Source organism: Ambystoma mexicanum, chromosome 8 (assembly GCF_040938575.1).
Source record: "Ambystoma mexicanum isolate Mex_15411 chromosome 8, UKY_AmexF1_1, whole genome shotgun sequence".
Classification (NCBI taxonomy): Eukaryota; Metazoa; Chordata; class Amphibia; order Caudata; family Ambystomatidae; genus Ambystoma; species Ambystoma mexicanum.
This window is the reverse complement of record NC_090929.1, coordinates 469,248,335-469,260,674: the sequence shown is the minus strand read 5'-3', so window position 1 is coordinate 469,260,674 and position 12,340 is coordinate 469,248,335. Positions and strand designations below refer to the sequence as shown.

Here is a 12,340-nt window from a genome sequence, read left to right as displayed (position 1 = left end):
TTGGTCCACATTGGGGAGGGTATTGATTTCACTATTTAACGTAAGAGAACCCGATTTAAAGCATTTGGTACTAGATTGGTACATTATGATAGTGAGATAAAGGAACAAAGGTCCGTCCACTTGTGGGGGACAACAACAGGGCACACTATAGTCTGATATATATCAGAAACAACGTTCAATAAACACTAGTATGGTGGCAAAAGCCCATTCAAACGCATAATTTAATCATGAGGTTAAATCAAGAGGTACATGACTTGGTGCTAAAAGGTACAAAATTGCATTGGAAATGCATATTAAAGATATATATATTCATCACATTTCAACATAAATATATAACAACAATCATGAGTAGGTCGTTTAAATTCTAGCAATTAACAGCAAAGTTAGAAATAAACCCATTTTTTTCACATTTTTGGCATAGAAACATATATGTGATTTAATGTGGACAATTTTAAGTACTGCGTAAAGATTGTGGGGTACAGTGTTGTCCTTCATGCGTACAACGCATTATGATAGTGCCCTGCTGTAAATCCCATCAATGTTTGCCTGCAGGTAATGAGGCAGGCAGTTTCAGTAATCTGCTATACCATCCATGGTCACAGGTTACAAGCTGCCATGGTAGCCTCTCAATTTACCTGGCACACAAGAAAGGCTTTGTTCAATTCTACTTTCCTCCCATTGGCTTCCTTAGCCTTCTCCTCCAAACCAGGAGGTACAATTGAAGTGGAGGTAAAGGAACCCTGCCCATGAGAGACGGCCACTTCCACAAAAATGTTTGAGCCGGAGAATTGGATCTCTGGCACAATGTTTGGAATAGGATGTTCATTTTGCCTCCAAGCTCCTGTGTGTATGCACCACTGAAAGAGGGAGTCTACCATATCCCGTCTTCTTAATGACACCTGGCTTAAGAGGGATGCCAGTCATGTCCTGTGTTCCAGAAAGGACAGATGCCAGAATTCCCTGCCTCCACCAGTTCTGTGAAATTCTACATCTCCAATCATGCATTGATAGAAGGCCTTGACAGACTTTGATAAGTCCTCAACATTCATTAGGTCCTCCACTAGAATATCTAGAAGAGCAGGCAAATGCTGATGAGGCACTCCCAGTGGAGCTGGTGCACGAGGTTGAGGAACCAGAGGAGTATGAGGAGGAGGTGCCTGCAATGGAGGCAGAGGTGGAACCTGAGACGGTGGTGGAGGCTGCAGTAGAGGGGGAGCACCCAAAGGTGTTGCTGTCACGAAGTGCCTAAATGTCTGAAACAGCCTTTCTTTTTGCTGAGGAGACCTCACCAAGGTAGACGGAGATGGTCACTTCATTTCTAAAACTCAGGACATCCTGTCCTCACTCTCATCCTCTCATCCCCCTCCCGATATTCCCTGCTCTTCCTATGGCCCTTCTGCTGCCACCCCTCCTCCCTCTTTTTCTACCTTTCCCCTTTTCTCTCCAGACAAGGTTTCTAGACAAGTCCGATCTATGAAAGTCTTGTCGAAACAGGTTCACCCTTGTTCCTCCAAACCTATCAAGGATCACATCGACTCCCTGGTTCCTGCCCTGGTGGATTTCTGCAATCCCTCCTTCACCACTGGATTCTTCCCTTCCCCCTGAAGCCCTCCCTTGTGCACCCTCTTCTTAAGAAACCCTCTGCCGACCCCTCCTGCCCGGCTAACTATCGCCTAATCTCCATAACTCCCTTCCTGGGCAAGCTCCTAGAGAAACTGGCCATCTCCCAACTCAATCTCCAGACTGAATCTGTTGGTTGTCTTCATGACCATCAGTCTGGCTTCAGAGCTGCCAGAAGCACGGAAACTGCTCTCCTGAACATCCGTGAAGATCTGCTCTCCAACCTCGACTCTAACACCCCTTGCATTCTTATCCTGCTTGATCTCTCTTCTGCCTTTGACACTGTCAACCATGCCATCCTGCTCAACCGTCTCCGTGACAACCTCGGTATCACTGGTCAGGCTCTGGCGTGGCTGACTTCTTTCCTCTCCGACCAACCCTCCCAGGTCCAACTTGGGTCCTTCCTCTCTGACATCTTTTTCTCTACCTGTGGTGTCCCCCAGGGATCTAACCTCTCTCTTTGGCTGTTCAACGAATACCTGGCACTCCTTGCCCACCGCATCACCGCTCTCCCAACTTTCAGTGCTATGCGGATGATACCCAGCTCATTTTCAGGCTACCCTCGGCCTCCTCCTCCTCCTCTCCTTCCCTCATCTCTGACTGTTTGTCTGCCATCCAGGATTGGTGTGCCGCCAACGACCTCTGCCTTAATGCCAGTAAGACTGAGATTCTACTCATCAGCACACCCACTCCTTCCTACTCTGCAGCTCTCTGGCCGGCCTCTCTTGGCCCTCCCTCCCTCTCCCACCTGCAAGGCAAAAAACCTTGGGGTCATCTTCGACTCTGCACTCTCCTTCTCCCCTCTCTAAGAGGTCACACTACCAGCTGCACCTCGCTAGAGATATTCTTCCTTTCCTATTCTTCCCCCAGAAGCTCACTGTCTCCAGAGCCCTGGTCCTCTCCAAGGCTGGACTACTGTAACAGCCTCTATCTAAATCTTCCTGCCTCCACTCTCCGCCCTATGCAACTTATCCAGAACAGGACCGCAAGACTTGTCCTTGGCCTCAAGCCCAGGGATTGTATCCCTCCAGGACTGAAATCTCTGCACTGGCTCCCAGTGGCTGTGAGGATTACATTCAAAACCCTCTGCATTGTACACAAGGCCTTCTGAGGTCTGGGGCCGCAATACCTTCAACTCCCTCTTCCTAAATATCTTCCTTCTAGAGCTCTTCGCTCATCTACCTCAAACTCCCTCAGAGTCAGTCGCTTCTCCAAGCAACGAGTTGGTGGCAGATCACTCTCTTCGGCAGGGGCCTCTCTCTGGAACAGCTTTCCTGCCTCCCTGAAACTCGAGGAGAACCACCGCCGGTTCCAGAAACACCTCAAAACCTTCCTCTTTGCTTCTGCTTTCTCTCCTCCCCTCACTTGCTGAATTCCTGACTGAAATTGCACTGGTTACCTGGCCACCCTTTCTGATCTCCAGCCCAGGCCCTGTCAACTGCCCACCTGCACTGCCTCCCTGGCAACCTCTGCACTTGGGGACCGTTTTCTGTATCCCTTCAGTCCCCTTTCCAGCACTTTGTCTGCACTTCCTTGCACTTGCCTGTTTTATGTGTTTTATTTATCTTATTTATTCCACTTCCCATTTACTGCACTTTCCCCTCTCCCTTCCCCCCTCGCACTTTTCCTTTCCCCCCTTCCCATGCACTTGCGCGATCTGAATGACACCTGGCCTAGTAGGATCGTTGTCTGTCCTCCCTTTGTCCACCCCCCTTGCCTCGTCGCGCCTTGAACACTTGTGTATAGGCGCGTTATAAATGCCATATCATATCATATGCCAAAGAACATCTTCAAAAGGAAGTTGAGAGTTCCAGTAGCCTAAAGAGGTCCGGGTAAGGCATGGAAGGAAAGCCAATGTTTGTGGTTATAGGAGGGTGACCAATCTATCTGTGGCTAGAAATAAGGCCTGCATGTGTTCCAAAATATGTGCCAGTCTGACCTCCCCGAAAGCTCAGACAGTGAACTTTACAGGGCAGTAGAGGTGGAGAACCCAGATCCCATTGTGGGAGTGCACTCTTGAGAAGTGAGTACTTTGTCCATGGCTGCCGGTGAGGCTAATAGCTTCCCTTTTCTATCAAGGTTGGTAGGGCTTATTGCAGTGCTCCGACATTCTCTTGAAACACAGGGGTAACTGCGAGCATCACTTGGCACAGCATTTTCCCTGTGCAACTGCCATGGAGATGGCCCATGGTCTGAGTGGAACTCTCTTGAAGGACCCAGAGACACAGAGGCTGCTGTTTGGAGATCAACATTTGGCTTGTGGGAAGCATTGTGTTTGGATTTGGCCTCTAGAGGGAACCTTTGCTGTGTAGTCAAAGGAATAGGGGGTGCTGATTGGTTAACATCCTTGCCTATCTGGGCAGACTTTGGCATACATAAAGGTCTTGGGAAGACTTAGGGAAGACCTGGATATATATTTGGAAGCTAACATTCACCAGACACCTCCACCCGAGAGCTGGTAGAAGGCTGATGTGGCAAGCACACAACATAATCCCGGTGTTAGGCTGTGATGGACCCTCTTTGCAAGCAGTGGAGGGTTCATAGAGCAGCTTCCATTATGGTGTGTTGTGGTGAATGAGCCCCCTCGCCATGGTGCCTTCAAAAACAAAGTTTGGATCTTACTTAACTTATTGTTATTGATGAAAACCTTGAATTCCAGGGGAACCCCTTTTTCCAACATCACAACCTGGAAAACGCTCAGGTAGAGAGTGGATCAGAGTGCACAGTTAGGCCAAAATGTTCATGTTCCAAGCACTACAAACAGAGGGCATGCAGTTCTGACTCAGCAAATGTCTAGCAGAGAGTCTAAATCACGTATGACATATGGCTGTGGACATGAAGAAGGAAAGCAAAAAGTGATGATCCGGGCCAGCCTACATGGAGAAAAGGACTGCCAGTTGGGGCTGGGAGCATGCACGAGGGTGGGCCCAGTAAGGTTTGTGGAAGCATGTGTGTACTACAACCTTCTTTCCTCTCTAGAAGGCTGTTTGAATCATGCTCTGGTCCCATGCCCTTCCTGGGAAGGACATCCCACAAGCATGGAGAAAAGGGGACACAGCATAGCCATAGTGCAGACTTCCTCAATTCAAGCTTTCTTAAAGCCTCTCTTCAATGATCTATAGGGTTTTGTGTCCCCTGATGCAATTTTCTCAATTTTCGGCTTTGAAGAAATGTTTTCTTGTTCCTAAGTTTTCTAGTGTGATCCCTTTATCATTACATAGGATTCACAACATACACCCTTTTGGTTTTATTGGAGCTAAATGATTTATGACTGGTTAAGCCTGCATTTCATACAAGTATAATGTCTGATTGACGTCGGCTAGATCTAATAGTGTTTGGGTACCACTTAATGAAGACAATTAAATATTGCACAATTCCCATGCTATGGTCTGTTCTTTGTTGATGATATTGATGTTGGTTTTTGAACTGGTTGTGCCACACAGGTAATTGAAAATAATCCATACATGGTTTGATCGGTGCACGTTCGCCTAGTGTTGCTATTAATGTTAAATGATTGCTTGTAATAGGGTCTACTTTGTGAATAGTCAAGAATGCCTGCTTGCTGGTTATCGGGGAATCAATCCCTAAAACTCTTAACCTGTTCTACAACGTTGTTTATTCTTGATTTTACTGATGTTTTACTTGTCATTCCTAGATGAATTTGGATATGTAGACATTCTACGAGAAATTACTTGCTTGCTCCTTATTATAACTAAGCCTTTGTTATTTATCCACTGGTGAGTTGGTGCTATTTGGCCAACAGAAATAAGCGCTGCAAGCAACTGGAGGCACCTCAGTCAACAGTTTGCAGCAGGCAAATGTTAGTTCTAAATATCCTAGTCCTTGAGTTCACGTACAAACTGCAGACTTATTTAATGGCTTCACATCTCAATTTACTTCTGAGTTTAAAGATCTTGGACAGAGCACCTACACCTAAACGTCTCTCCAGTATATTAACTGCAAGGGTTTACATGTAAAGCAACTAATTAGAAAATGCAAAACAGGTTTAAGCACTTATTGTGATTTTTGAGTACACATTATTTGAGGGAGTATGTCATTCTGTTAGGAGCCAGAAAGAAAAATGCATTCACATTTTTGCACAGTTTTAGAAACCCATGAATTGGGAGAACATTTGCACCATAAAACAGTCTGTCCCAGGGTGGAAGAAGGGTTCAGTGTGTCCTTTAATTGAAACAGGGGTTGTGCCGTTCAGAGTTTGGTGGACCAGGCATCATACCTTAATTTATTCTGGACAGCTAATGCAGACTCTTCAACTCCAGAGGGATCTGGTCAAACCTGCATAGGCAGAGACTAGGCAGCTGTTGTGAATTATCGTCCTTTGGGTCACAAAAGGCACTAGGCACTAAGGAATCTGCAAGTATGAACAATAATTGTGATACGACCATGGTCCAGTAACTGTGGCAATAGCTGTTGATGTCTGGGGTAGATTAGAGAACTCTTCTCAAGGAAAGTAACATGGAGGAGGGGGGATACAAGATCCTTTATCAAAGAGACCATGGAGAGTTTAACATCCCTTTTGATAAGGCCTGGTCTTGGACATGGCATGTCTAGATAGCTGCCTAAGGTGCCAATAACCTGAAAGACCAACTTGCCGCTAGATGGAGCTAACATATCCCTGTTGCAAAGAAAAGGCGCTGCAAAATGTAAGTTACCCTAGAAGCCCCAAGAAACCTGTGTACTGGCCCTGAATCTTGAAGATGAGTTTGAGAATAATAGCAACTGCTTGGACACATAGCTCCATACACATCGGCCACAACAGTTCTTCCCTCACCCGCAGCAACGCCCCACCATAGACTTTTATTGTGTCAATGCTGAGATATAACCACTGGCTGCCCATCATGTCCTGGATACTGTTCATGCACTCCTTGAATCTGGATGATGTCACACATTTGGATACTGCTGTTTCAAACTGGCTAAGAAGGCCACGGACGCAGCTCCCAGCCTGAACATTATTTATTATTTCCAGAAGGTTCAAATAATGTCTTGGTGGAACTCAGTGATTCAATGATAGCCCCCTCTGATTCTTGTGAAAAAGCAGTGCTATGACAAGACCTCAAGAGGTGTATTGCAAGTGGGAAATGTATTATTGTTGCTTAGGACAAAATATGGCTGACCTGGCTTAATGATCCATTTCAGTGTAAACTACAACACTAATCTGGGTCTCGGTCCGAGATTTGACCTTACAACACCTGCCACTCAAACCACGATGTACACTTAAGCACCCATTGCAGAGATGTATGTTTAAACAGGGAGCCACTGTTTAAATTCCTGTACAATAAGAATGCTTACTATAAAACATGTGTCTTTGGCACACCAAGAAGTACTGTTATATCTTTTTAGAGGTGGTGAAGGGGATATACTAAGAGACTGAAATGTTCCCATTGGCTAAAAGATAGGTGTGGGGTATGTGTGCAGCGGCGGCAAGGTGCTTGCATTGTTCTATTTTATTTTCAAATGAAAAAGGACATGTTGCAAGAGTAACATGAAGCAGTTGCCTGAGGGTCTCAAGATGAGTATCAGTACCATGAGCCCTTTTGTTGGGAAAGCCAAGTGGGAGCACCTCATATAGGAAAATGACAAATTAAGACTAAACAAGGTTACAGAAAAACCTCTGGACAGCCTAGTACCTCGAAAAGTCTAGTAAGATTGGGGAAGTGAGTCACATGCCAGCATGATATGTAAATGACTCTGCTCCAGGCCTGTGGCTTTACTGAGGCACCACCCTGTCGGTAAATCTCGCGATTTCCCTTTAGGCCAGCCACACCTGTACACATTCTGGATACTATTCATCAACAAAGGAGGAGAAAAAATTGGAAGCGTGATTACAAATCATCTAATGTAGGACGGACAAAAACGTGATTGGCTAATGAACTTCTCATGGGAGTCTATGTGGCACTAGTAAATCACTTCCTCACAGTTGTAGAAGTGTATGATTCACCCTCATATTCTACACATTTTTTTAGAGCACACAACATTATTTGGCTATAAAGGGTGGGCTTTCGTTCCCATGGGAAACTGTTTGCAGTGATACACATAGCTCAAAGTGCAGATGTGCACTGAGCACTGCTTGGCCATGACATCATTTTTGTGCATGTCCCACCAGGACTAGAGTCCTTCTGTGTACTGAGGAATATTGTAGCTTTCGGATATAAAACTGTTTGATTTCATGACAGATCAGGGTTTTGCTTGGTTGGTTTATACGGCGACACTACAGATGTAAAAGACACTTCTAAGGTGGTGCATGCTCATTAGCTACTTTCAGACTGTGGCATCATATCTTGTATGCCAGCTCTTTTTCCTCCATTGCAGCCTCAGCTATTACAGAGGAAGCCAGTTCCTCAACCGTGCTTTGATCAGTATGTTCAAGCTGTTCGATGGTCTGATTCATGTTGGGCACTCTTGACTGGCGATGAAGGGTGAAGACCACCTCATTACTCTTGGTGCTGGTGTTAAGGCTTTCTGTTGGCAGAGGGGATGGGGCATTGCCCAGGGTTTTATGATGTTTTTGGCTAAGCGTAGTGGTTTTGTTCTTCTCAAGGTTAGAATCAGTGCCAAGCTTTTTGTCTTCACACACCATCACTGGCATGGTGGCATTAGATGAGTTACCAATTGGTGATTCAGACTTGGATTTGAGTTTTAGCGGCCGAGTGAAGATATTTGCATTGGGTAAATCAGTCATCTGCACTTGTGAAATGGACACAAGTGTCCTGTTGAAGCTCTTGTTGGAAAGGTTCCTCATCCCATTACCAATGGGGTTGTCCACCGAGGGCCAAGCCTTTTTCAGGGTCTTCTCCGGCCCCTTGCAAGCTGCTTGTCCAAACTCGTCCATGTCAAGCCGGACTGTCCTCTGGATCTTTGGGGGGCTCAGACCCGTTTTAGACTTGCTGGGTCTAAGATCATGGATGTCTCCATTGTATAGAGGAACAAACTTTTTCACTGTCTCAAGTGGAAAGATGCGCTGCCCTTTAACACTTTTGTGGAATACCTCTAGGGCCAAATCTAAAATAAAATCAAAGAAATAGCATTAATATTCCAGAAGGTACAAATAATGAAAAGACGGACAGGAAAGATTTACATATGAAGGACCTTTTGGTATAATACTGGACGTGGGGAACCAGGCCTATCAAACGTTCAAACTGGTTTTTAAAAAGCGTATGATTTTAATACAAGGCCACTCTCACTTTCGGCATATAAACTTTGTTAAAATAGACTCTAAAGACCTACAGCAGAAAGCAGAAATAACTCATGAATGAGAACTCTATCGCAAAAGTTGGCTATGCATCCCCCTCTCACTCTGCATGCAAAGCTCCCTATAGACCGATTTAAAAGCCTGCTGAAATCCAATTGTGGCGTAGCAGCACCATATGCATACCAAACTTGCTTTTTACCGCAGAAGTTGCCCCCATGCCCACCCATAGGGCAGAAATATTACCCTAGCATTGGAAAAAGAGAATATATCACTGGAAATATTAGAATGACTACACAGGAAGTCAACAATATTGTTGTTGCTGGGTCCCAGCTCTATGCGACAAAGTCGCTCCGTGGGAGTTAGCTGAGGGAAATAGGAGGCTCTTACGGCTAGAGAAACTCATCCGGTTCATGATGCAACCGCTTGAGGTGGTGTAAGAAGGCTCGCCCATGCCCTTATCCTACTCGCCCAACCCACCGGCTAGGGGGATGTCTGAAGAAAGTGAAAACCAGGGAACAGTTACCCAAGCCCTTGGAACTTAGGTATTGAAATGGGTAGCGAACAGGGGATGTTAGTAGATCTGGTCCCATTTAAGTGTATGGAGATGCTTAGTCAGGATTCTGGGACTCACAAGGTGGTGAAGTGGAGGTAAGATGGAGGAAAGACCCATCAAGACTACATACTCACTCAGAGGCCAGACCAGCCAGAAGACTACAGAAGAAGAACTCTTGCATACTAGTCGCACTGACCTGCACGTACACAGACCTCTGGCTGTGATATACAAGGGATTCCCCACAGTTCGTCGACACCTCACAAGACCCAGAAAAGATGCAGGAGAGCCCACTCCCCAGAAATCCAATATCCAAAAAGACCTGCTCCATGGCTTTTAACGGAACCTCCACTCCTGGGTTTGTGGAACAAGGGGCAAGACACATCTGGCACCAGTCAGAGATTAAGGAAAATATACTGCTGCCGTCCCCCATTCCCTAATAGGACCTCTCCCCTCACTCAGCCAGGAAAGCACAGCGGAGCACCTCACTCTCCCTCAACCCCCATTTAGAAGCAAGGCTTGCACATAAAGAATTTTATTTTAGCTTTAACATCACACTGAAAACACCAATTCAAAATTCCATAGAGACAGGGGTAGCGGAAGTGACATCACATGGCCCTTGACATATGATGGCATCACAGGAAGAGATGTCATTTGACCCCACCCTGAAGTGACATTTCACCCCTTGACAAAACAGGAAATGGCATAACAAAGCATTGTTTCTAAGTACACTACGAAAAATATGGTTACGATATCACTATAATGTGATATACATTTAATATAAGAATGGATCACCAAATGTATCATTAATATCAGTGTCTATAGGCTCACCAAATTACTGTGATTGCAAGCAGACGTCCAAGGCCAAATCATAATGATGTGTTATACTTACGCTTAAGCGCTTTATATAGAACAAATATACATACAAAATCACCCAACCTGTGTTGGGACTCATTTATCAACTTCAGAAGGATGAAAGGCTGAGTTGAGGTGTTTAAGAACAGACTAAATCAGCGACTCACCCCCTGAAGTGTGCCAGAAATAAATCTTTAATGAGTCTAGCAATTATTGTATAGAATTGCAGAAAGAGACATTATTTGTTATTCCTAATCTTTCTTATTTATGGTCACTGCTCCAAGTGTTACACTTGTGAAACCCCAAGAGGCCTGAACAAGAAAGCCAGCTACTCCAGAAACAAAGAGCCACATGGCGTAAGCCACAGCCCAGGAGCTTACATTTAAAAAGAAAAAAACACTTTTTATTTTGTTTTTCTGTTTGAGGGGTAGCAAGGGAGACCACAGGGGTAAAGAGGGAGTCTAGAGGGGTCGCAGTTGCGACCCCTGGTGACCCCCAAAAATGACATCTCTGCACACACAGAGAAAGAAAAGTAAGCAGGCTCTGAAACTCAAACTTCCCGAAGCTTAAACCCCATTACTTGCAAAGAAGACAACAGACCAGAGAAAGAGAACCAGAGAGAGAGAAAGAGAGAGGGAGAGGCAGAGAGAGAGAGAGAGAAAGAAAGAAAGAGAGAGAGAGAGAGAGAGAGAGAGAGAGAGAGAGAGAGAGAAACGGATTACTCCACAAATTATCACAGCACATTGTAGATTGCTGGCGATTCTATCCACATGGAAACCAGAGTCAGAGCGAGAAGAATAATGTCTAGCCAAGTCTAGGCAACAACCCAAGGCAGGGGACAGAGAGCCTGAGAAAACAGGAACCCAAGCCGTTCGTGGACTCACATCCACAGACAGTGAAATCTGACTGTGTTGCTGGCACAAGCTAAGGTGGATGACCAGTGGTTAGTGGGTGAAATAACTTAAGGCCGACAAGCACCCAGGAGCAAGTAGGGAGATTCCTGCTGAAGATCACACACCCAAATTTCCAAGGATGGGCGAAAAAGGGCAGAGGGTAACAATACCTATGGCACCTCAAAATGAAAAGCCATGATTAGAGAACTGGACTTGCACATAGACTCTAGATCCGATTAGAATTGACCCATATGACTTTTATTGTTGTACCGCCATCCTGATACTGTTAGCCAAAGTTTGTTCTCTTGTGTTTTTCATTTACATTCCCGTTCAACCAAACTACATCCCTATGGACATAACACCATGGGTTATGTGGATCCATAATGCCAATTATGGCGACCAATGCCCTGCTCAACTTATCAAGGCACCCTTCATATCCAAGCTTATTAACGCCTCCTTCACATCTGGCTCTATTCCTTGCAACCTCAAAGAGTCTTGGGTACTCCCTCTCTTGAAAAAACAGACTCTGGACGCTTCCATTCAAACCAATTACTGAACTATCACCTCAGTGGCTTTTGTCCTTACAATTATAGATAAGGTAGCATACATACAAATCCAGAAATTCCTGGATCATAACCATCTACTAGGAGTGCGTCAATCAGGCTTCCGGCCACAACACAGAACTGAAACTGCCCTAATTGACCTCAAGGTGCAGATAGATGAACTCAGGGATAAAGGGAAACTAGCCCTACTACTCCTCTTAGATCTCTCAGCTGCATCTGACCTTGCGAACCTAAAGGTCCTATGTAGCAACCTAAATTCAGCTGCACATTTCTCCAAGGAAGCCATTACTTGAATTGAATAATTTCTAAGCAATAGGACCATGAGAGTCTTCTCACCCTCAGGGCTGCAGACTCTAGCCCCATCATGTGTGGAGTACCCCAGGGATCTTGTGTTTCTCCCACCTTGTACAATATTTTCACCAAGCCCCTTTTTGACGATCTGGACCATCTTGGCATCTCCTACACTAACTATACAGATGATACTCAGATTATCCTACCACTTTCATGTGATTTCAGGAAGAATTTGACCTTGGTGAACAGGGTGTACCTCATCATCCAGGCATGGATGGCAGTCCATGGACTATGCCTGAATGATGACAAAACTGAACTCATCATTCTGGGCACTACTCCCAACCTTAAAAAACTAAGC

At 45.3% G+C, this 12,340-nt stretch overlaps 1 protein-coding gene across 1 annotated transcript in view; it reads right to left on the bottom strand.

Annotated features, from left to right (window-relative positions):
• Nucleotides 1-205: 205 nt before the first annotated feature.
• TTLL10 (tubulin tyrosine ligase like 10) overlaps nucleotides 206-12,340 on the bottom strand; it is a 1,071,284-nt gene continuing 1,059,149 nt past the window's right edge. Inside the window, exon 15 of the mRNA XM_069610084.1 lies at nucleotides 206-8,640. Within this exon, the coding sequence (XP_069466185.1) occupies nucleotides 7,913-8,640 (728 nt within the window). The 3' untranslated portion in view covers nucleotides 206-7,912. The remainder of the gene's footprint in view (nucleotides 8,641-12,340) is intronic.